Source organism: Manacus vitellinus, unplaced genomic scaffold (genome assembly GCF_001715985.3).
Source record: "Manacus vitellinus isolate BGI_N305 unplaced genomic scaffold, ASM171598v3 scaffold_21_pilon, whole genome shotgun sequence".
Classification (NCBI taxonomy): domain Eukaryota; kingdom Metazoa; phylum Chordata; class Aves; order Passeriformes; family Pipridae; genus Manacus; species Manacus vitellinus.
Genome location: NW_021939546.1, coordinates 5,052,294 through 5,077,293, shown reverse-complemented (window position 1 = coordinate 5,077,293; position 25,000 = coordinate 5,052,294). Strand labels below are relative to the sequence as shown.

Genomic DNA, 25,000 nt, shown 5'->3' with positions numbered 1-25,000 from the left:
CCTGTGCCTGAAGGACTGACCCCATGGAGAAGTGACCCACACTGCAGCAGTCTAGGGAGAACTGTTACCCATGGGATAGACTCACACTGGAGAAGTTAGGGAAGGACTGTCTCCTGTGGGAGAGACCCCACAGGGAGCAGGGGAAGGACTCCAACTCCTCTCCCTGAGCAGCAGCAGAAAAAAGAAGTGACTGTGATCCCCATTCCCATCTCCCTGCACCACTGCGGGGGAGGAGATAGAACTTAGAAGCATGGAAGGGTGGAGGAAGGTGTTTTTAAGGTTTATTTTACTTCTCATTATCCTGCTCTGATCCTGTTAGTAATAAATTTAATTAATATCCCCCCTTTGAGTCTGTTTTGCCCATGATGGTGATCAATGAGTGATCTCTCCCTGTCCTTAACTCATGAATCCTTTGTTGTATTTTCTCTCCTCTGTCCAGTTGCAGAGGGGAGCGAGAGAGTGGCTTTAGGGGGTCAACCCACCACAGCCACCAACCATTGCTTTGGCTTATTTTCCTTTCCAGACCACAAGTGCTACAACAGCACGGGGGTGGATTACCGGGGCACGGTGAGCGTGACGCGCTCGGGGCGGCAGTGCCAGCCCTGGAACTCGCAGTACCCCCACACCCACACCTTCACCGCCGTCAGGTACCCCGAGCTCAACGGGGGCCACTCCTACTGCCGCAACCCCGGCAACCAGAAGGACGCCCCGTGGTGCTTCACCCTGGATGAGAACTTTAAGTCCGAGCTCTGTGACGTCCCGGCATGTGGTAAGTGCTGACCTGTTTTATGTTTCATTTCGGGACAGAAAGGGGAATGGTTTTCATAGAATTTTCATAGAATAGTCTAAGTTGGAAGGGACCCACAAGGATCAAGCCCAGCTCCTGTGTGAGTGGCCCATATGGGGATCAAACCCCTGACCCGGGTGTTATTGGCACCATGCTCTAACCAACTGAGTCAGCCTCAGGGTCACGTCCTGCCAAATGGGAGGTCAGGGAGATGTGCACAAAGTGTCTTTTTTGAACCCATGAGAAAAGAGGTGTAGGCAAGGCTGACTGCAGTGTTTGTAATTGAAGGCACAACATCCCTGCTCCAAGGAGACCTTTGAGCACTTATTGCTCCTGCAGCTGATAAAGTGGTGCCATGAAAATAATTTCCCAGGGAATACCTGCACACTGGCAGCCCAAGTGTCCCTGACTTTCCAGGTTGCTGTTGCAATCAATGCAACTCCTTAGCCCAAATTAAGTCATAGAATCAAAGAATCCTTTAGGTTGGAAAAACCCTGTAAAGACATCGAGTCCAACCATTCCCAGCACTGCCAAGGCCACCACTAACCCATGTCTCCAAGTGCCACATCCACACAGCTTTTAAATCCCTCCAGAGGTGAGGACTCCAACCTGACCCTCCCCTGGCACACCTTGAGGCTATTTCCTCTCACCCTGTCCCTTGTTCCCTGGGAGCAGAGCTTGACCCCCACCTGGCTCCACCCTCCTGTCAGGGAGTTGCAGAGAGCCAGAAGGTCCCCCCTGAGCCTCCTTTTCTCCAAGCTGAGCCCCCCCAGCTCCCTCAGCCACTCCTGGTGCTCCAGACCCTTCCCCTTCCCTTCTCTGGACACTTTCCAGTCCCTCAATGTCTTCTTGTGCTGAGGGGCCCAAAAATGAGGAGAGGGTTCGAGATGCACGTGATCCAGCCCAGACTGTCTGCCTCTCCCCTGATCTCCTCTTTCAGTAAGAACATAATTTAGATCCCATTTTGGCATTGATTCCCATCTTTTCATTAATTGGAAAAGACTTTGGAACAGGCTCAGAACATGTCTCACTGCAGGAATGTTCATAACCATAACCAGAAAACATTTAATTTGGTTCTGGCTATAGAGCAGTAACATCAAAGGTATCTCCTTTCCAAGGGGAAAGAGAATATTACTGTGACAATTTGTAGGCAACATAAAATTTTGTGTGAAACTTTTTACTCTGAGTTTCCATAACATTTCTGGATACATTTCTGGCATGTCCATGGAAATATGTGTTTTTTTCTTGGCATGTCATCAATATTGTTATTTTTACATGCAGATAAAACAATTAGGAACCATTTGTTTAGGTCTTCCATCCACTTCCCCCAGGTCTCTGAAAAGCAGACTCAAATGAGATCTGAATCTTCAATTTTTGTTCGTTTTGCAAAATCAAAATGCAGGTAGGGCAGTTCTGTAAACACGAACTTAAAATACAGCTTAGAGGGCCTGGCAAGATCACCTCTATTTTTCAAACAAGGTCTGAGCTGTGTTGGCAGTGCTGGTTTAACAGTTGGACTCGGTAATCTCTGAGGGCTTTTCCAATCTCAACAATTCTGTGATTCTGCTTTTTGGTTTTAATTATCAAAACCTCTCACCACTGCCTTAACTGGTCCTCATTGTGCAGCTGTTATGTGGCTTTATTATTCCAAAGACAAACAGGGCTGTATCAGGTGAGTAGTAATTTAATTGTTAAATGCTAATCTGCATATTAAAACCAGAGTCCTGTGTGGGACTTGCATTCTGCTGGCTTTGCACTGGCTGAAAGAGCCATTTCAGGCACATTTTAATCAGCATTGTGCATTCTGCCTCACCAGGACATGCCTAGATGGGAAATGGATTTAATTAGGGTGGCTCCCAAGAAACCTATTAACCTAATGAGGCTTCACAGTGGGGGCTGCTACTTAATAAGAATAATAATTCCCTTTGACTGGAGTAGCCCAGGTGATGAACTGGTGCCCAGGTCTCTGCCTGCCTCGTGCTGCTGCTTTCTTTTCCTTTCTTCAACTGTATCCCACGAGCTGCCATAGATTTGTTTCATATAAGTTTGTCACCCTGATTATAGGGAGATGTGAAACACAGAGTTATTCGAGCATGAGGCTTAGCAAAGAAGGTTTTGAAGGAGGGGGGAAGGGCAGTAATTGTGTGTCTGTGCTGGAGAGCAGCAGCTGCCAAAGAAACCCACAGTGGATCCATGCTGGACTTCCACTGGAGATGGAGTGAGAGCACACTGGGCACAGGGAGAAGGTCATGGGGTCATTAATCCTCTCCTGTTTCCCAAATGCTGTAGAAATACTTGGTCTACCTCTTCTCTCAATTAAAAAACAGATGGCACAACTTAATCTAAAAAGAAGGGTCCAGGAGGAGTGCAGGAGGAGCAGGACAGTTGGAGCCTGTGAGAGGAGAGGGGGAAGAGGGCTTATGCAAAGTGACATCCAGAACCATTTGAACTTTGCCTCTGTCACAATTTGAGTCAAGCCCAAGCTTCAGATCAAGTTTGTGTTTAATTAAGTGCATAAAAGATATCTGTGTGGGCTGCTGAGCACTTGGACAAATCCACCCTGGAAAACACCAACAAACAAACTGGAATGACCCTGTAGAATAATAAAACATTCCCCATTGTGTCAGAATCCGCTCAGCCTGATGCTGCCACAGGCATTCCCCATCTCCCTCATAAACAACCAGGCTACAGCCACCAGTCCTGCAGCTCAGGGGATCCTCCAAGTTCCCTGGTGTGTTAATCCGTGTGTAATGATACCCTAAGCCTTAGGAATGCTCCTGGGAAGCAGCAGGGCAGGGCAGGCGTCAGCAGAGCCGGCGGTGGAAGGTCTGTCCTTGTCAGCACCAGCGGGTGCTGTGTGAGCTCCTTCCCAAAGCCTCTCCTCTCCTTCCCTCTGAGCAACATTCCCTGGGAAGCCAGAGCCAGTAGTGCCTGATGTCTTGGGCAGTGGCAGAAGGGGGGTTCATGTTTCTAAAATTAGTCACTGGGAAGAGACCTGAGTGCAGAGGGAACAAATATCATGTGGAGCATTCACACTATGTCAAATCAACCGGCTTCCCAATCTCTTCCAGATCCTTCTCCTTTATCCCTGCTCTTGCTTTCCTTTCACCTCACATTGCTGTGTCCTTTGTGCCAGTTTTTGCCACCCTGCTCAGCTGACACTCAGTACAGAGTTGGTAGAGGGGTGGGTTTTCCCATTAGCCTGTTAATCCTATTAAGACCAAGTCCTCGGGAAGATTTATTTTAGGATTACACTACAGCTTTTGTCTGTGTTTGGACTTTTTGAACCCCTTTCCTGACTTCCTGGGGTAAACCCCAGGACTGTTCTCTCTATTTCTTGCCATTTCTGTGCATTTCCTCCCACTTCCCGTGTGATCTCCCTTTCTTCTGCTCTGGAGTCCCTTATTGTTCTGCTTCTGCACCTAAAACTAACTAGGAAATCAGTTTTCAGCTGCACATGCTATTTGTTCTGGTGCCCTGGGTGGCCACGGAAATGCTGGGAGATGTTGAGAACAGGAGGCTGGAAATACATAGGGGGATAAAACTATCCTTTTTTAATGGGTCCCCACATTTTTATTGGATTAAGGAAACTATAGCACCAAAACCTAATATACATATTAAAATTAGGAGTCTGCAATCCAACCAGAGGTTTTTTTTAGAATTATAGAATGGCCTGAGTTGGAAGGGACCTTAGAGATCATCTAGTTCCAACCCCCTGCCATGGGTAGGGTCACCTTCCACAAGCTTCTTCCATAAACTACTTTAGGAATTAACTTTTCTGTGGATCTGTGTTAGGCCAGGACTCCGTTTTCACCCCAAGCAATGGCCACCTCACTTCATTCAGCTGCTTCCTGACCATCAGCAGGTTTGACCAGGCAGGCTGCTGGGAAATTGTTCTTGGTCATTTTGGGTCCTTACAGAAATGTTACTCTGCCAAATTATTTTTTCTCTTAATATTAAGGAAATAAAACAGCATTCAAGGTGAACTGCAGTAAGAGAAACTGGATGTTTTATTCTTTTGAACACTTGAGCCAGGGATGTATTTGACTCTGTGGGGTGTTTCAGCTGTTGTTGGTTTGGGTGTTTTTTTTTTCTGAAACAGATTATAAGGATTCCAAGGAAAAGAATAAAATGGAGATCCTGTATATCCTGGTGCCAAGTGTCACCATCCCCCTGGCCATAGCCTTGCTCTTCTTCTTCATCTGCATCTGTCGCAACAACCAGAAGTCGTCGTCCCCTCCGGTGCAGAGGCAGCCGAAACACGTCCGAGGGCAGAATGTGGAGATGTCCATGCTCAACGCCTACAAACCAAAGGTAATCCCACATTCCTGCTGTCTGGACAGGCAGGGAGGGAAATGCTTCCAAAAACTTGGTGCTGAAATGCTGAGCTGGTTTCCAACTTGTGATTTCTGTGATTTTTGTAAGGGCTTTTCTCAGCAGCAGCATAGCAAGTGTGGGCCGTGGAGCCAATTCCTATGATATTCTTGTTATAGGAATATAATTCCTGATATAAATCCTATGCTAAATTCCTATAATAAATTCATATATTTATATTATTTATTATTTATATAATTTATAGTATTGTCCTAAATTTATATATACTTTCTATTCCTATATTTCTTTACTTCCTATACTTATATTAATTCCTATATTTATTCAATTATTATTTATGTTTAATTTATTAATTATTATTTAATTTTTATTTATCGTTCTTAATTATTATATATTTTATTAATTTGTATACTTTATAAAACTCCTACATTAAATTCCTATAATTCCTATATTAAATTCCTGTAATTTGTCCTCATCTGGACAAATAGGAGCTGGAGGGTTTTTTGTGATAAAACAAGCAACCCTTTCCTGAAGCCTCTCTAAAATGCCTCATTTAAGTTGGAGAGCAGTGCTGATCAAGACGTGGTTCAGCATTTCCTCTAGAGAGTATTTTCACGGGTCTGCTGCGTCCATGTGTCATCTTTCACTCAGCTGAAATCCCTTTGGAAAGACTTGTTCCTTGTTTTTTCAGGCTTTCATTCTCTTAGTTAAAAAGATAAATTACCAAACCAGCTCAAAGCTCTGCCTGCAGCTCTGGCCAACGTGGCTCTTGCTGCTGGTGTTTGGCTTCACTTTAGTCCCAGGTTCAGGGAGAATTTTTACAAATCATTTCAGATTTAAGCCTGATTAACCTCGTGCTCCTTGTTTAGTGGCAGGATGTGCAAACCTGTGTCACCCTCTCAGGGCTGTAACTGCCTCCTGCCATCTACAGGCAGAATAATGCCCTGGGAGTGTATTCCCCTTGTTTTTCTCACCGTGCCAAGTCTCTTGGACTGGCTGATCCGTGTGGGTCCTTCCAGCTCAGGATATTCTATGGTTCTTCAAGAACTTGATGAACTTTGTTCTTTCAGATTGAAAAGTCTATATTTACAATTAATTAGAATAGAAACTGTGCAGGCTGTGGTGTCTGAAACAGTCAGGCATTATTTTTGATAGAGAATGACAAAGCAAAATTAATTCCAATTTGGATTTTATTGTTTCAGCAGTGTGAACTCTGACCTTTAAATATTGCTAGAGTTGGTTTTTCTTCAGCAATTCTAATAATTCAGCATCAGGAAAGGTTACACTTAGAATTACGGAACGGTTTGGGTTGGAAGGGACTTAAAAGCTCCTGTTGTTCCAGCAGGGATACCTTCCACTAGACCACGTTGCTCCAAGCCCTGTCCAAGTTTGGTGTTATATTTTAGCTCCTCAGTCTCCCACACATACCAGCCCAGTGAATTTATCCTCATTTTCCTTCAAAGTTCTTAATCTCAACTGTTGTATATAGCTTGGAGTAGCTTTATATAAAAATGTTGGTAATAACACAAAAAAACCCCATTTCATAAGTGTCAAAACTACATCTTGCACCCAACCTCCATGGAATATCTTGTTAGATTTGGATTTGCTTCTTGCTCCCTTTTCTAGTAGATATTTTGGAGACAACCCTGGTTAAATTAAAGATAATGGGAATATCAACATGATTTTAATGAGGTCATAATTCCCACCCATCCTGCTGACAAACACAAAATGGGAAAACAACTTGCCTGGAAATGTTTGCAAATATATAGACCATTTGCTTTTCTTTTTTATTTTTAAGTCACGTGCTGCAAAAGTTTTCCATCGTATTTATGCTAATTCTGGATTTTCCCACTGAGAAACCCAGCTCTCCCTGTCTCCAATGTTTTGATTGCCTTTCAAACAATATTTTAAAATAAAGGAAGTGGAATCTTATTTTTAAATAATATAACCAGTATTAATGTCAACTTTGGGGCAAAACACACTTAGGCTTCGAGCTCCAACTGAGGGAGATGTTTCCTTGGATAAATGGAAATGTTACCATTTCCTCCAGTTAGAAGGGATTTTAATTGCCTTCAAAAAATATGATAAATTCGGGTTCTCTTGTCATCCAGCTAATGAAGAGGGGGAGGGGTTGGGCTTCCCTCTCCCTGCTCCCCCTTTCCTTTGGCCTCCCGCCTCCTCTGTATTTTACACTTCCCTACATTTTAGACACCCATGGATGACAAATACTTGTCAAACAAAAACTGAGCAGATTTATAATCACTCCACTTGAAATGAGCCCTTCCTGCCAAAACTTTATGACTTCATTTTCTTCCCTAGTTTTCCACTCTGTTGGTTCAAACAGACGAACCCAGGCTCAGGTCAGACAGAGGTCATTTCACTTTCATTACTAAAATATAATTTACAATATACCAGACCTAAACAAGTTTTAGCCTAAAGGATTTGTGTAATATAAACCATCTGTTCCTCAACAATATAGCTAATTTCCTGCCATCAACGTACAGTCTACTGACTGACTGCTTAAATGGCTTTATTATTATTATTATCATTATCATTATTATTATTATTATTATTATTAATGTAGAATTTGTCTAAAAGTCATAAGTGATCACTGTAATTTGAATTAATTTATGCTAAAATGTCATTTTTTGGTGATTATTTTAAATGCCAGTTCTCTCCCATTTTGCCACTGTAAAGCTGCTGTTACATGATTTCAGGAACGCAGATGCCAATGTTTACACTGATTTACAAACCCCAATTTAGATCCCAAACTCATTAGCCTTAAATTACTACCTGTGGTTTTACTGAGGACCCTAAAGAGTGGGTTTGGGTTTGGGTGTTACAAGTACAAGTGGAAGTTTATGTCTGAGAATAACACAGCTTCTTTATGGCCTGAGAGTGAATATCTGCAAACAGAATAACAATGGTGTTTAGAAGTTTGCCTTTCTTTTTTGACCACTCTCTCAGTTTTCCAGGTGACTCTGTCCTCCATGTTTCAGGATGGAACATTCGGTCAGGTGTGAACACAAAGAGTCTGTGCTGTACCTGGGAGGGTTAATAGCAAAGTCAAGGGAGAATTGGCTACAAGGACATAGTATAAAAAAAACCAGGTTTTTTTTCCACTAAAACTTTAGGCCCTAGCCCAGAAAACACTTGAGCATGGACCTCTTAAAGTATGGGAATTGCCTCAATTCCTGAAATTAGTCACATTCAATTTGAAGTACAGGAATGCCCAAGGCCAAGTATATAAATGCCAGTGCTGAAACGCTGATGGTTCCTGCATATATTTGCATCTAATACTTACTTCTTGTACCTGATCCTGTGGAGAGGGTAAGAAGGAAACCTCAATTACTTTTTGGAGCACAGTGCACCGAGGTGAGGTGGTACTTTCCTGATGCTGGGATCCTGGTGTCCCTCAGGCTGTGCCTGGCCCAGGGCTGATGCTGTTGCCCTGACATCTCACAAGGCCAAGCAGGAACATTGCCAAAAGGGTTTGTGGACCAAGGAGCTCCTGTGTTTGCTTGGCTTCCAGGCATCTGCACAAAGAGATATTTTACTGAAAAATGTGTTTCCAGTCCTGTTTTCCTGATGTGTTCCTGCTGTGGTTTCTTTACCAGAGCAAAGCCAAGGAGCTGCCTCTCTCAGCCGTTCGCTTCATGGAAGAACTGGGTGAATGTGCCTTTGGGAAGATCTACAAGGGACACCTCTACCTCCCCGGCATGGACCACGCTCAGCTCGTGGCCATCAAGACCCTCAAGGACTTTAACAACCCTCAGCAGTGGGCAGAGTTCCAGCAGGAGGCCTCCCTTATGGCCGAGCTGCACCACCCCAACATCGTGTGCCTGCTGGGCGTGGTGACGCAGGAGCAGCCCGTGTGCCTGCTCTTCGAGTACATGAACCAGGGCGACCTCCACGAGTTCCTCATCATGCGCTCGCCCCACTCCGATGTCGGATGCAGCAGCGACGAGGACGGGACTGTGAAATCCAGCCTGGACCACGGGGACTTCCTGCACATCGCGGTGCAGATCGCGGCAGGCATGGAGTACCTGGCCAGCCACTTCTTCGTCCACAAGGACCTCGCCGCTCGCAACATTCTGATTGGAGAGCAGCTCCACGTGAAGATTTCCGACCTGGGGCTCTCCAGGGAAATCTACTCGGCAGATTATTACAGAGTGCAGAACAAGTCCCTCCTGCCCATCCGCTGGATGCCTCCGGAGGCCATCATGTACGGCAAGTTCTCCTCCGACTCGGATATTTGGTCCTTCGGAGTGGTTTTGTGGGAAATATTCAGCTTTGGGCTTCAGCCTTACTACGGGTTTAGTAACCAGGAGGTCATAGAGATGATCAGGAAGAGGCAGCTGCTGCCGTGCTCCGAGGACTGTCCCCCCAGGATGTACAGCCTGATGACGGAATGCTGGCACGACCTGCCATCCCGGCGGCCGCGCTTCAAGGAGATCCACGCCCGGCTGCGCTCCTGGGAGGGGCTCTCCAGCCACACGAGCTCCACCACCCCCTCCGGTGGGAATGCCACCACCCAAACGACTTCCCTGAGCGCCAGCCCCGTCAGCAACCTCAGCAACTCCAGGTACCCCAACTACATGTTCCCAGCCCAGGGGATACCTCAAGGCCAAATCGCCGGGTTCATCGGCCCGCCGTTACCTCAGAACCAGCGGTACATCCCCATCAACGGATACCCCATCCCACCGGGATATGCTGCTTTCCCAGCCGCCCACTACCCCCCACAGGGCCCTCCCAGGGTGATCCAGCACTGTCCTCCTCCCAAGAGCCGCTCTCCCAGCAGCGCCAGTGGATCCACCAGCACAGGGCACGTCACCAGTTTGCCGTCGTCGGGATCCAACCAGGAAGCAAATATCCCTTTGCTATCCCACATGGCAATTCCTAATCATCCAGGGGGGATCGGGATTACAGTCTTTGGAAACAAAACTCAAAAACCATATAAAATTGACTCCAAGCAGTCTTCCCTGTTGGGAGACTCCAGCATCCATGGACCCAATGAATCCATGATTTCGGCAGAGTTGTAAATAAACGGGGCCTTTGTAAATAGAACTATTTACAGCACAAACTAGAAAGTCGTAGAAAAGATTTATATGCAAATATTTTATTACAGATTCCTCTGGTTGTTGAACAGACATTGCAGGAAGTATCTTCTGTGAAGTTTCACTGCTTGACAGGATGGGCAGAAACAACCAGGGACAGATCCTTGTGGTGGGAATACTCAGCCTTGGCAGCGGACGCGTCGTTTCTCCGAGTGCCACCGACAATTCAAAGAGGGGAAGGGGGAATTTTGTTTTTTTCTTTAAATAAAAACATTTTATTATACACTTTTTCACAGCTTTTTAAACCTCCAGTGTGGTTTAAATCACAGAAACTTTTTTTATACTGAAAACATATTTTAATATTTGTCTCTTTTTTTAAGGGATGCAAAGATTTGGAGATCCACTGGGTGTGCAATTTCAGTGCCAATGGGTGGTAAAATATTTGTAAATGTTGCAGTCGAGGATTATGTTTCAAATATGTGATCTGAGAGCTGAATAAATCACTTCAGGTAGGATTTTGGTCCTTCATTAAGTTGGGAGTCTGAGCTCAGATTCAGACCAAAAACCGTCATTTCTCTGACAGCACAAATGCTCGAGTTATCAACTTGCAGCCTACAAAACTCATCTGCTGCTGGCTGCCAAAGACAGATGGAGTTCTAAGGAATTGCCTTAAAGGAAGTGAAGTTAAAGGGTTTTAATTTCAGAACCTGAATCAACTTCTTCAAAAATAACATTTCATAACCTAATCATTCACGCAGAAATTTTATCTCCTTTTGTTGCTATGCAACTGTGTAATGGAAAAGCTCCCAACCCCAATTTTATAGATGACAATCAGTTTTCCCTGGAATATTTATTGTGTCATTTCAGTGACTCTGACTCCAGTAACCCTGGAAAAAAAGGGAGACTCACATTCCATCAGGCAGCAAATCCATCGATAGCAATTGTGTCTAATAATGTGAATTAGTGTTGACTTTCCACTTAGAAATACATCAGTTGTGTAATTGCTAAAAACCCATTCAGGTACAACCAATCCAGATTCTTCATTTGAAACCACTTTAATGAGTTACACACGTGCTGTGTACGGTACAGTTTTCCACAGACTCTTTTTTTGTACTGAATAGTATTTTTGTTGTACACGAAAACAATCTTTTGCTCAGTTGACAATGTTGTATAATATGACTTTGTTTTTATCTTTTTGCACAAGAGTGTGAGGATGTTTTGTACAGCAGAAGTGAAAATACATCTCTGCATTTTATATCTTGGTCTGTTTCTTTTTATTTTTAACCTGATGTAGATGTTCTTGAAATATATTCTGGTGATATTCAGCCACTACCTTATACAAATATCTTTCTTTGTTTTCACTGCATGCTTTTAATCACTGTATTACTTGATGATTGATTTATTAATTATGGGCATTTCAATTAGGCAAGCATGAAAATGTAATAACAAAGGCTATTTTATAATTAAGATATGTGCATTTTTGTATTTCACATGCCAGAGATATTAAACACTGATTATTTTATGCTGCTGTTTATTAAAACATTGTTTTACCGTAAACATACCGGTATTTCCTCCATCTTGGGGTAAGGTACTTGAAATGTTTTGTGTTCATCAGGGAGTAACAGGTTAAGAACAGTAGGTAATTGTGTAGTAAGGACTTTGGTGTCTTCTGAGGTATTTTATGATCCTGAGGTATCAGCTTCATACAGGTTGAATTTACATCTGGATCAGTAATGGAAATATGTTACATGTCAGCTAAAATTTGGGTTTGACTGAAGATTCAGAAAAGGACAAGGGGGAATGGGTTCAAACTGAAAGGAAGTAGGTTTAGATTGGATATTAAGAAAAAATTCTTGGCTATGAGGGGGGGGAGGCCCTAGCACAGGTTGCCCAGAGAAGCTGTGGCTGCCCCATCCCTGGAAGTGTCCAAGGCCAGGTTGGACGGGGCTTGGAGCAACCTGGGATAGTGGAAGGTGTCCCTGCCTGTGGCGGGGGGTGGAACTGGATGAGCTTTAAGGTTCCTCTCAACCCAACCCAGTCTGTGATTCCATGGCTGAAAAAGATGCTGAGATATCAAAGTACTGGCTCATCCCTGCCAAGGAACAGCCTTCACAGAGTGACTGAATGGAATGGAAGGATCACCCTCACCTGGTTCCCATGGGATTGACCTGTACCAGGTAAGCTTTGCTGTGTACTTCCATACTTGGCTTTAATGCCCCTGATGGGAAGGAATAACCTCATCCTTCATGGAGCAGCAGTGGGATCATAAAATAGTCCCTCACACGCTTTGTGGTTTTATGTTCAAACCCACTCACAGCTCAGTTTGGGGTTTTCCTTTATTTCAAAGTAACCTGGGTCCTTAATGTTAAAATATTTTTAGACTCACAGATGTGAACCAGCTCTGAACAACACACCTGCAAACTCCTGGAAAGACCTCTCCCTGCCCTGCCTTCTCTCTCCCAGCAGGCAAAATTTGGGAACTGTGAGGCTGAAATCACAGTCTGGCTCACACCTGATGCACAGGGAGCAACTGCTGACCCAGGAAGGAAGGAATTCATCAGAGAGTGAGGAATTAGAGGGGAAAATTTGAAAAATTGTTAGATGTGGAAAATAAATATTGCCAGAAATAAAGGAATCACTCCTCAGCTGGGAATGCAGGATGAAAGCTGGTTTTGTGGCAACTGAAGGAGGAGGGAATATTCCATATTTTAATACTACATACCAGGATCATCATCCCTTCTTCCTTCAAGGGGAGAGGACAGCCAAGGCTGTTGGAAATGCAACAGTCTTGGCTGGATTGAGAAGCTCTGGAGGACTGGAAATAAAGCTGGATAAACACTGTTTAGTGAACCTTCAGTCTGGAGAATCTCATCCCCTCCAGCTCAGTTATGTTTCTGCAAAAGAGAATAAATATTTGCTGATTTAAAGACCACAATGCAGAGCCTGAAATGGAGATTTGGATCCTTTGTTCCCACAAAGGAGTGATTAGGGTGGGTTTCTGCATTCTCTGGATTGAAAGCAGAAGGTAAAGCACAGATCTGCTTGTGCAGAAATTTGGGCTGGAAAACTCAGAAATCATCAGCATATGTTTATCCAGAGCTTGAGAAATTGTCCAGAGGGAATCTGTGATTTGCTTTGAATGAATCAGGTTATCCAGGAGGTTGGAAATACTCTGTTACATTTCCTTGTTCTGTAACCTGCATTCACCAGAAGAACCTTAAAATGTCCCCGTAACTCAAACCACTCCTGACAGTGAGGGAGGTGGGTTGAAAGCTCTCCAAGTACAAACACATGCTGTTCCCCATGGATCCAGTGCTCTGGAATGTGTGTGTACCTTCAACATCCATTGGTTCCAGTTACTGCTTATTCATCAGAAGGAATTTGGCTCGTTGGCAGGATTCACTTTGAGGTGCCTCCTCAAAGTGGGGTCATGTATCCAAAGTAGACCTGGTTTACAGTTTGGGTTGGGAGGACCTTAAAGCTCATCTCCTTCCACCCCCTGTCATGGGCAGAGACACCTTCCATTATCCCAGTTTGCTCCAAGCCCTGTCCAACCTGGCCTTGGACACTTCCAGGGATGGGGCAGCCACAGCTTCTCTGAGCACCCTCATAGGGAAGAATTCCTTCCCAATATCCCATCTAAATCTACCTTCTGGCAGTTTAAATCTCACTAAAGGCCAAGTTTTGGGGAAAAAATTCTCCTCGTGGTTCCTTATGTCTTGGCAGAAACCTGAGCTCCACAGGAGCCTTTGCATTGATTTTCATGGTGCCAGAGCCAGGCTTTGCACCTTCTGGAGAGTTTTTAGGAGTTTTAATGGACTTGATGAACCTCTGAACTTTCAGGCTGGACCTGTGAGGGATTTGGTGGTGCAGCACAAGATGGTTCTGGTGCATCCACAGTGTGTTATAAAACAGGTTCCCAAGACAGCGAAAAGAGACAATGCTGAAAAGAGACAGTTGCTCAAAAGAATATTTTTGTCCAAAAAGTACAGGCTTTTTTTGAAAAGTACTACATGAAAAAAAAATCAATTTTTCATTTGCAGAAAATAATTACAGCATCTTTCCTGTATGTTACGATATTTTAACGAGCATTTCTTTGTGAATTCATCATTCTGCAGTCAGGGAATGGAATGAGCAGCCCTTTAGCTGTTGCTGCTGCAGAACCTCTGTGGAAAAAACAGGCAACTGGGCTTCTCCCTGCTGCCCAATCCCTGGGCCTGGAACCTCTCAAAGATGTGATGGCTGTGGAATCCAAGAAGCAATTTTGATCTTGCTGTGGGCTATCTTTTATAGGAGGAGTGAATATTGCCCCTGAGTGGGTCACTCTCCAGCCCATCATACTCCTTCCTGTTTGATCTCCCAGAGATTAAAGTTCAGTGTGTTTCAGGGCAGTTTATATTGCTGAGGTAATATAAAATTATTAAAAACAGAGAGAGAGACAATATTGTGACTGCACATCAAAAGCTCTTTAAGACAAAGGAGGGAAAATTGACTTGAAACTGGAATTATTAGAAGCATCTGTGGTGTCCTTTATTTCCCATTTAACAGTGCAACACATTGTGGAATGGTGTCAGACTGTTTCTATGCCTTAATTTTCTGATTTTTACTCTAAGCCCTCTGCTTTATCTGCTCCTGCAGAGGGAACAGCAACTGCTGGTTAATGAGTTTTGACCCTAAGACACAAAGGAACGTTCTCCAAACCTATAACCTGTGTGAAGAAGAAGCAGCAGCAGCATATTTTTATGCTCACTTGAGAAATTTAAAGCAGAAGTATCTATTAGATTCATAAGGATCACATGAGTTTATAAACCACAAGTTGTGCTTGGAGTAGAATGTGCATCTCTTTGTTCAGACCTGGGGTAATATCTATATAAACCCCAATGGTTTCAGGAGGTATTTCCTACTACTTTAGGTATTTTCCTTACTATTTTAACTATTTCCAGTGACATTTTAGAACAGTCACTGACAGGAACCGAGGTAACATTTATTTCCAGTCACCTTTAATGTAAACACCAGGGAGGTTATTTGGGTGAACCCCAAGCTGTGGAAGGTAGAAGTGCTGCCTGCATGGGGTGGTCTGTGCTCCATGGATCCCCATGGAAGGAGCAGTGCCGGGTTCCTGGGGTTTGGATGCTCGTTCCCAGCACAGCTGTGGGTGGTTCAGCCCCTGGCCGGGTGGCCAAAGCCACTGGGGAACGAGCAAAACATCTCACCTGGAAAAAGCCACCCTTTAATGTGAGCTCAGCTGCCTTCACTCACATCTTCCTGCACTTGGACTGGGGCAATCCCAGCACAAATCCAGGCTGGGGAGAGAACGGATAGAGAGCAGCCCTGAGGGGAAGGACTTGGGGGTGCTGGTGGATGAGAAGCTTAATGTGCTCTGGCCACGTGTCCTGGGCTGGTCCCACAGTGTGGGCAGCAGGGGAGAGGGGGAATTCTGCCCCACTCAGGTGAGAGGGGGAATTCTGCCCCACTCAGGTGAGACCACACCTGCAGTGCTGCCTCCAGCTCTGGCAACAGCACAAGAACATGTGGAGCTGTTGGAGTGAGTCCAGAGGAGGCCATGGAGATGCTCCAAGGGCTGAAGCCCCTCTGCTCTGGAGCCAGGCTGGGAGAGCTGGGGGTGTTCACCTGGAGAAGAGAAGGCTCCAGGGAGACCTTAGAGCCCTTCCATTGCCTAAAGGGGCTCCAAGAGAGCTGGAAAGGGACTTTGGACAAGGGGGAATGGCTTCCAGTGCTGAATTCCAGGTTCCTGCCGGAATGACCATCCCACAACTTTCCATCTAAACCTTTGCTACTCCATTTCTACTGCTCCTCCCATGTGGTGGCTCACCTGGTTTTGCATGTTTTTGGGCTAAGCATGAATAGAATAGAAGTCCTCTGTTCCTCACAGGATCTATCAAGACAGCCAGGTCTGGGCACTGACTCAAACCTCCATGTTGCTGTAATTCCTCCTGCATCGTGCCGTGATCCATTTGGACTCCTCTGGAAGCAGGTTAGGGGGACAATGGCTGAGCAATGTGAACCTGACCATGGTTTACTGTCAATGTGCTTTTCTGTACATTTGGGCAGCTGTTCTGTTGTTTTCTGTCCTGCAAAATGTCTTTGCCAAGGCATTAAGGATATTGCAGGACAAGGAGGAGGAGGAAATGAAATAACTGGGTTTTTAACATGGTTCCACACGGTGATGAGAATTAGTCACTGTGAAATGGGAGATCTTTTTCCTCTGGAAGGTCATTGCCTTTTCTCCCTCTCTTAGAGCAGCTTGTGGAGCCTAATAATTCCAGGAATTCCCATTAGGAGTTCAGGCTGCTCAGAGGGCAGCAGGTCCCAGTGGGAGCAGGAAAACCCCTGTGACCAAGGTCTGTGCTGAGGGTGGCATGGTATAAATCCACCATCAGTCCCAGCTGTAAAACTGTGTGTGTCTTGTATGCCAGAATTTCAGGAGGATAAAATCCAGGGAAACTAACTTAGGGGTGTGGAGAAGGCACAAATAAACATGGTCTGGACACCATATTATGGTACAACAGGAGTCAGTGGCAGAAATGGAATAATTATTCCAAACTAAATTGGCATAAGGTGTGTCCTGAAAGAGGGATATTTTTCCCAAATATAATTGGCATAAAATGGATCAGACATTGCATAAAAGTTCAAATAACTTGTACCCAGTAAAAAAGTAATTTTATGCTGACAAAATTTCTGGTCCCAAGGAAACGCCTCCCTCAGCAGCCAAGCTATGAGGGTTGCACAAGGAGCCATAAATCTGGCATTTCCCAATTTCTGAGAGCTCAGCATTGCAGCTGAAATGCTACTCCTTTCCAGTAGCACTGTGTGGGCAAGCTCTTCAGGATATAATTTATGGATTTATTTTCTTATCTGGTCATTCATCTCACTCCTGAAAATATGCAGATGGCTCAGCAGAGCAGAATCAGAACTTAACACTGTTGTTGGTCTGTATCCTACAAAATATGCTGCTGGGCTGGAGCAAGGGCTGTCAGGGTGCAGTGCTGAATCATCCCGTGCTGGGGCAGAAAGAAGGGATTGTGTCCTGTTTCTCCCATGTTCTGCTATTGCAGCAGCTGGCAGGGGTGTGGGGAGAACCTGCTTTTTTTGCTGCTGTTTTCCCTCTTGAATTTATTCACTGCTGGCAGCTTTGGGAGGGTTTGTGCAGCTCTGAATAAAAATGGTGCTGTTCCAAGTGGCCTGTGGAGGATGACAGGAACCCAGGTGGTGGTGGTGGTGTCCAGCTCTTGGTTTGATCCTGCAGAGATTCCAAGCACTTTGTCTGTCACTGACATGAGATGGGAACTCCTCACCATGGAGGAGAGGAGGACACACTCACCAAACTGTCTTGGCAATGACCAAAGAGAAAAATAGAACCACTGAGGTTGGAAAATCCCTCTGAGCCCATCAAGTCCAACCATTCCCAGCACTGCCAAGGCCACCACTGACCCATCTCCCCAAATGCCACATCCACACGGCTTTTAAATCCCTCCAGGGATGGGGACTCCAACAGTGCCCTGGGCAGCTGTGCCAGGGCTGGACAACCCTTTCCATGAAAAAATAACATCCCCAATATCCAACCTGACCCTCCCCTGGCACACCTTGAGGCCGTTTCCCCTGTCCTGTCCCTTGTTCCCTGGGAGCAGAGCCCGACCCCCACCTGGCTCCACCCTCCTATCAGGGAGTGGCAGAGAGCCAGAAGGTCCCCCCTGAGCCTCCTTTTCTCCAGGCTGAGCTGGTAACTGGAACCCCAGAGAGGAACAGGTGAATTCCTGGAAAATCAGAATGGAGGCGAATGAGGAAGGAGACAACCATGGGGATGTGACTGTCATGGGTCACCTAGGTAGTGCTGCCATATCTCCCTCCGGGATAAGAAGCAGGGACACCTTCCAGGTAGGACTTGCTCCATGCTGCTGTTCATTTTATCAGTGCATTTGTCATCAGCATTTGCAGGGCTGAGATACAAGAGGTTGGTAGGAACTGTTGAGCTTTGTACCAGCCTGGCCATTAAATGTCCAAAAGCCTTGAACAAATTGAGAAATTTGAGCAGTTTCTGCCAGGACAGATTTTTTTCTGGGTAGAAAAATGGGAACATATCAGGGAAACCAGGCAAACATCCCATAGATAGGAAGCCTGAAGTTTGAGTTGTTTAAAAATACAAGATACACAGAGCAAACAGGGATGGTCTCTGGTTCCTTTAGTGCCTGGCAACAAAGGTGTCCTCTTTTGGAGTTACACAGGATCTGAATGTTTCCGTTTGTGCCATGGATCAGTTTGGGAGGCCATGGATAGACCTTCAGAAGAGCAAAGAAAAGTAACATTTCACTTGTGATCAGGTAAGGAAATAAATGGAGTTTCCATGTCCTCTGTGCCAGAAAATAAGATATATTTTCTGTAATGGCTGTGAATTTTAGAATACAAACTCCTGGGGCTGTTCCTCTTAGCAAACAGGGATCATTCCTTTCCCCTCCTGCACTTCTTCACCAGTGGCTCTTGGCAGCTCCTTCCCTCTGCTGAAAACAGCTGATGACATGAAGGGCTGGGGCTGGACTTGTCACTGGTGCTAATTTTCAGATAGACCAAGGGAACTGCTTCCTTTGATCTTTGGGATTTACACTCCATTATCTCCTGGAAGTCAGCTGCTCCAGAGGCATGGACCCACCAGCTCTCTGCACTTCAAAAAGGCCTTTAAAGCAGCTGATAATTTTACTTTTAAGTTTTCTGGGCTCTCATATTGTCAAATCTTGATCAGGAGTGTTGGGATGGGTCTTAAGATCAGTGATAAAGTGTTGGTTCATTTGCCCCATGGGTCTCCATGGCTTAGGTTTATTTGCTGTTTTTGCTGAGTTTTAGTTTCTAAGACAAATTAATTCAGGTATTTTTTTCTTGGAGCACTCTTTGCCTTTCTTTCTGTCCTCATTTCCATCATATTAAATGATACTCTCCTCTCCTACGTCCCCTCAGTGTAGCAGGGTTTTTCCAAACATTTTCATTGTAATTATGATTAAAACAAATTTAAGGTCATATATCATTTATGGCTACCTACTGGGAATTAGAAAAGAATGAGGGGGAAAATCAAAAAGTTTTTCTCCAAAGTTAAGAGGACATTGTGATTATTCTGACCAGAAAGCAACAACTGGAACAAAATAGAGCAGTGTAATTTTAGTAATTAATATGAAATCAGGGATTTGATCCCTTACATAGCCTTGTTCATGTTTCTTTAGGTGATGTTTTCGAATCCAGTCACAGAAAATGCAGAAAATGGACAGAGCAGGGAAATGGGTTTACAGTGTCTTTGAAAGAGTCTACACCCAGAAGGTAACACCATTCCTTTTTTACTTATCCATAAATAAATAGTAATATTTTAAAAGTTTATTTAAATATTTTAATAAATAGAATAAACAAATTATTCACAAATAAATGTTAAGAATTATTAAAACTTTCCAAGCAAGTTCTAAAACCTGTGAATTTGGATATTGGTTTAATTTTAATGGACAGGAAGTAGAGTTTTGAAAGCAAATATGTGGCAGGACCTTACAAAGGGTGCAGTGGGGAATGAGACCCAGAGTCCTGGAGAGCTCAGCTGAGAGAAAACAGGGAGCTGGGAAGTTCTGATGTTTTCTCCCTGACACACCAGCTGGTTTCTCCACCCTCCAGTCCAAGCACAGCCCAGCCACTCCAGAAATCCTGGCTTCATTTCAAGGAAACAAGCAGAAAACAAACCTCTATCCTGTCAAACCAGGCAAAAAGCCCCATCCAAGTGTCTCCTCCTCTGCTCAGATATTTCTGGAATGGAGGAGAAAACCTTCTGTCCCAAAGGGAGGCCCCAAAAAGTCCTCCACCCCCAGAGAAGCCCATTTCTGCCATTCCTTCCTGGCTGGCCCTGAAGTCCTGTGGCCAGGAATGCTCTTCCATGGTGATTCCCAGCAGTGCCACACTGGTTCCCAGCACAGGGAGCTCTTCTCCAGGCTCTTTACAGGATGTGTGTAGGCTGATGGATCCCAGAGTTTCTGTTTTACACTGATCAGCTGCCAGAAGGGATGTCCTGGGGGGAAAACCTGGTGCCAGAGCTTCCCTGTTTGCTCAGCAGGTGCCAACAGGAAGAGGGAGGAGCACATGTGGATCCATGTGTTTTGTTACAGTGGCACAAAGTGTCCCAAGTCTGGAGATCAGGAAGGTATTGTGAGGGTGGTGATGCCCTGGCACAGATTACCCAGAGAAGTTGTGGCTGCCCCATCCCTGGAAGTGTCCAAGGCCAGGTTGGACAGGGCTTGGAGCAACCTGGGCTGGTGGAAGGTGTCTCTGCCCACGGCAGGGGAATGGAATGAGATGGGCTTTGAGGTCCCTTCCAACCCAGGGTTTTATGGTTCTGTGAGGCAACCCAGTAACTTGTCAGTCTGCCTTGACCTTTAGAGGATATTTTCTATGTTCCTGTTTCCTGCAACTTTTATTTTTGTAGTGGAGTAAAACAGTTCCTAAGTTTTGTAGTACCCTGTGATAGGAAAGGAGGGCAAGTTCCTTCTCTGTTACAAAGCCAGCACAGCTCCATTGACCAGAAGTAGCTCATGCCAGTGGGATCTGGATGAGAAAAGTTTTAAAAGCCCCTGTTTTCCATTGTGGAACTTCCTGGCATTGGGAAGGACTGTGTTTCTCCACTGAGGCATCACCAGCCAGCTCAAGGGTCTTCTCTTGGCTGTGCCAGGTGACAAATCACAAGCAACTTTCTGCTTTCACTGCCACCATTTCAGAAACACCACCCTAAATCCAGGGTGGCTGGAGCTGTGTACCAAAGAGAGCAATTATTTTCTTTTTCCTGTGAATGAATATTCTCAATTATTTAATTTCCTATGGAGAAATTTGGCAAGAGGTTCCCCCCCCAGCCACTGCCAGCAACTCTTGTTCCTAAATGAAACAAGTTCTTGGCCTACAGGAGCACAGCCAGGAAATTTGTCATTGTTGGGCCAAGTGATATTTTTATTTGACCTAATCAATGACATTTATTTCAGGCAATACATATTTTAAGTCCATTTATTATATTAATAAACAGCATAGGGAGAGCAATGAATTCACTCTAAGAAAAACAAGATCCTGGGTTGTTTTTATGATGCTTTTCTTTCTGTGCTGCTGGGGTTGGATGTGGCATCACTCCTGAAACATTTCTGAAAGCAACTTCCAAATTAGCAAATGGAGTCACATTTTTGTCCTGGTTCAGTTGCCTTTGCTCCCCTCCCGAATTTGGCAGTCCTTGGCCTGCTGACAGTTTTCTTAAGGACAAGAAGTTCTCAGCCCGGGTAATTCTAGTGCAGTGGATTCCTAACACAGGCTATTTCCAGACCCTTGCAATGGGGATGTGTCTGGGACACTAAGGATAAAATCTTGACCCTTCTGAAGATTAAATCCTAATTCATGTTGATGGAAACAGGATTTCTTTGCAGAATTTTAGCTCAGGTAAAGAATCAGTTTGATTGCAAACCCCAAATATCTTCAGTTTATCTTCAAAGTCTGGTTGATCTCTTGTGGTTTTGATGGTCAGGTACAACTTCCATTGGTTTCATCATGAATTCCAAGCATGGAATGGAAGGAAATTGGGGTTTGTAATGGAATTGCTTCCTTTTATGGACACAGCTTTAAATATTGCTAAAAGCAAAAGGCCTCTGGCAAAGAGCTTTTGACATTTTACAGGACTACAATGGCAAGGCAGGTTGGAAGGATATCAAAGACACAAAAATGTTGATCACTGAGCTCAAGAGGCTGTGTATGTTCATAACTGGTGTCTTCCTCTGCCTTTCATTGTTACTTCCTAAAGGATAATAGACAGGAGTGGGATCACGGGGGATTTTGTAATTCAGACAGTGAGGATTCAATGTTTTGTTGTGTAGAACATTGCTTTGGCCCAATATGTTGCGTTTACACTTTAATCTTCCTCCCCAATCAATTATTTTTATGGAAACAGGAGTAATAAGGATGAGATAACACAGAGCTCCAGGAGGGCTCCAAGTCAGACAGTGCTGGATGTCCACACGGAGACAGGAGTCCTGGGAGAGTTTGCCAGGTTTCTGGTGGGGGCCAGCAAAGGGGATCCAATTTCTAATTTTCCTCCTTCCCACAAAAACATCCTGCTAAAGAAATGTTCAGGGTTCTGAGTTGTTCAGAAGTGTGGGATGGTGGCAAGGATTGTTCCAGGTGGGATGAGATGAGCCAATGACTCCTGTCAAAAAAGGGAAGAGTTGTAGAATTCCAGACTGGTTTGGGTTGGGAGGGACCTCAAAGCTCATCTCCTTCAACTCCATGCCATGGGCAGGGACACCTTCCACTATCCCAGATTGCTCCAAGCCCCGTCCAACCTGGCCCTGGGATGGGGCAGCCACAGTTTCTCTGGGCAGCCTGTGCCAGGGCCTCACACCCTCACAGCCAAGAATTTCTTCCTAAAATCCAATCTAAATCTCTCCTCTTTTAATTTAAAACCATCCCCCTTGTTCTGTCATTACCTCCCTGTGTCAAAAGCTGTTCTTCCCTGTTTTTAAAGCCCCCCAAATACTAAAAGGCTGCAATGAGGTCTCCCTGGAGCATTCCCTTCTCCAGTCGGGATAACCCCAGGGTTGTTCAGCCTGGAGAAAAGCCCAGAAGCAGCCCAGGAATGGGCTCCTTCCCATTCCCAGCCCTGGAGAAGGAAGTGGCTCATTCTCTGCTTTGCCTGTGGCTGGAACGAGCTGACAGAAAGATCCCGTGGATGCCAGAAGTGTCCTGAGGGACTGGGATCGTGGGATCGAGACTTTGTGACCAAAGATGATGGTTGGTGACAGTTTGAACCTTCTGGTCCCGCCCCCTCCCTGCCTGACCCTGCCGTGTCCCGGCTCCGGAAGCCAAACTGGGGGAAACCCATCCTTTTTTTATTTTATTTCCTTGGTTTTCTGATGGCTTCCTTGTCAGTTCTCAGCAGGATCAGATGAACCCCAGGGAGGGATAGGAATGTGTGTGGACAAAAGCAGGAGAGAGGTGAGGTCGTGAGCCCAGTTAGGCTCTTTTTTAGCTTATTTTTAGCTCTTTTTTCTCATGAAACTGAGAATTGCTTTACTTTACTTAGGTTGTGGTTTCTCCCTCTTGGTTTAGTAAAAGATAACATAGGTATGGAGTGTATCCAAGGCAGGATCCAGGCCTACAGAGTGAGCAGCCCAGGCAGTGATGGGATGAACCACAAAGGAATTATAGTTAAACAGGCCCTTTCCTTCATTTATTTTCAATGTTTGTGCAGTAACTTTGAAACTAAGGCTGAAAACTCATGCAAAAATACCAAATGGATCTTGCAAAACTCGACTTAATGGCAAAAATATGTCTTCCCTTGGCTTTATAAATGATTTTAAACAGAATTTTATTTTCCTTGGAGTAGAAGGGAAGGGCAGAATATTAAAATAGTCTTTGCTTTTGCTTTTCCCAGCAGTAATGAACAGACAGAGAGATTTCTTGTGGAAGTCATTCCTCTTGGGTTTGCGGGGCTTCGTGTACCCATTTGTTTGTGCCATTTGTCAACTATTAATAATATTAATACTAAAACAATTAAGAGTTTTAAATCAATTTAATTATTTTCTTTAGTGAAACTTATACAAGAGCCTGTGTTAACTAACAAATCGTTTAATGGCCAGAAACTCCTCCCTGCAGCTGAAGATGTGATCAGGGTTTTTAAATTCTACTCCTGAATTCTCCTGGGGCTTAGTTAGTGAGGAAAAAAAATGTAGGGAAGTTGCAAAGCCAGGGTGCTGCCTTGTGTCTCAGAAGGGATTGGAGTTTTCCTCCTTCTTATTTCCAATGTGGTAACTCTCTAAAAGTTAAAAAAGTCCCTTTTCCCTTTGAATCCCATTTATTTTCAACATCAGTTAGAAAGGAAAGGAGCAATTTATTGGATTTGAAGGACAACACGTCCTGAATTCAATAAGGAGTGTGTAGTAGAACACAGGGTTAATTTTCCTTTACCATGGCTTCCATGGGTTGATATCCTTTAACAGAAGTCCTTTGTTTGATATGTTTGATAATTGTTTCATTATGCAGTGGTACAGCATCCTACAGGACCCTTGGAAGTGCTGCCCTGTCCCTTTTTGTTCCCAACAGCTCAGGAATCCTGGACCTGCTTTAGGAGTTTGACTTCACCTCCCAGGACAGGGATTATTTTCCTTCCCCCCATTCCATTCCTAAGAAGCAGAGAGGAAATCGCAACTTTCTGATTTTTAGGGTATGAGGCCGTTCCCTGGCGATGGGGAATGGCATCATCTCGGTGCCACCTGGTGGCAGCAGATCATGGGATTTTGGGAGATTCCTGCTTACCTTTGAACTGCTGAGGGAACAAAGGCAGGTCCCGGCACTCGGTGCAGGTTCAAACACGGGGTTGTCTCGCCTTTTTGTGTTGTTTTCATTTCCTCAGTTGCAAACAGCTCACAAAACACGCTTGTTTTTTAAAAGCTTGCGGTCTGCTCTTAACTCCTGGCACGGGATTAGAGAGGAGAGAGGCCAACAATTTGCTGACATAAGTGCAGCAGCAGCAACCTTCATTTCAGGGTTGTAATGAGGCAAATGAGAACACTTAAATGTGTTCTCTTCAGAAAATGAGACCTCTAAATTCAATTACTTCTGTAAAAGAGGATTGAAATACAGCTTGGTTTGGTATAATACACTGTTCACATTACTGTGAGCACTTTGTTCAGTTTTTACATGTTCACTAATTATGGTGGCACAGAGTCAATTTTTACATCATTAAATCAATGTAAAGCTTCAGGGATGAGTGATTTGGCGTAACAAGCAGTTTGGTGCACGTGATCTTTGGAAGAACTGA

At 44.7% G+C, this 25,000-nt stretch overlaps 1 protein-coding gene across 3 annotated transcripts in view; it reads left to right on the top strand.

Moving 5' to 3' along the window:
* The window catches only part of ROR1 (receptor tyrosine kinase like orphan receptor 1), a 147,988-nt gene extending 136,557 nt beyond the window's left edge, over positions 1–11,431 (top strand). For all 3 annotated transcript variants that reach the window (XM_029959702.1, XM_029959701.1, XM_029959700.1), the window contains exons 7-9: positions 524–769; positions 4,890–5,101; positions 8,737–11,431. In XM_029959702.1, the coding sequence (XP_029815562.1) occupies positions 524–769; positions 4,890–5,101; positions 8,737–10,161 (1,883 nt within the window). In that variant the 3' untranslated portion in view covers positions 10,162–11,431. The remainder of the gene's footprint in view (positions 1–523; positions 770–4,889; positions 5,102–8,736) is intronic.
* Positions 11,432–25,000: the final 13,569 nt, after the last annotated feature.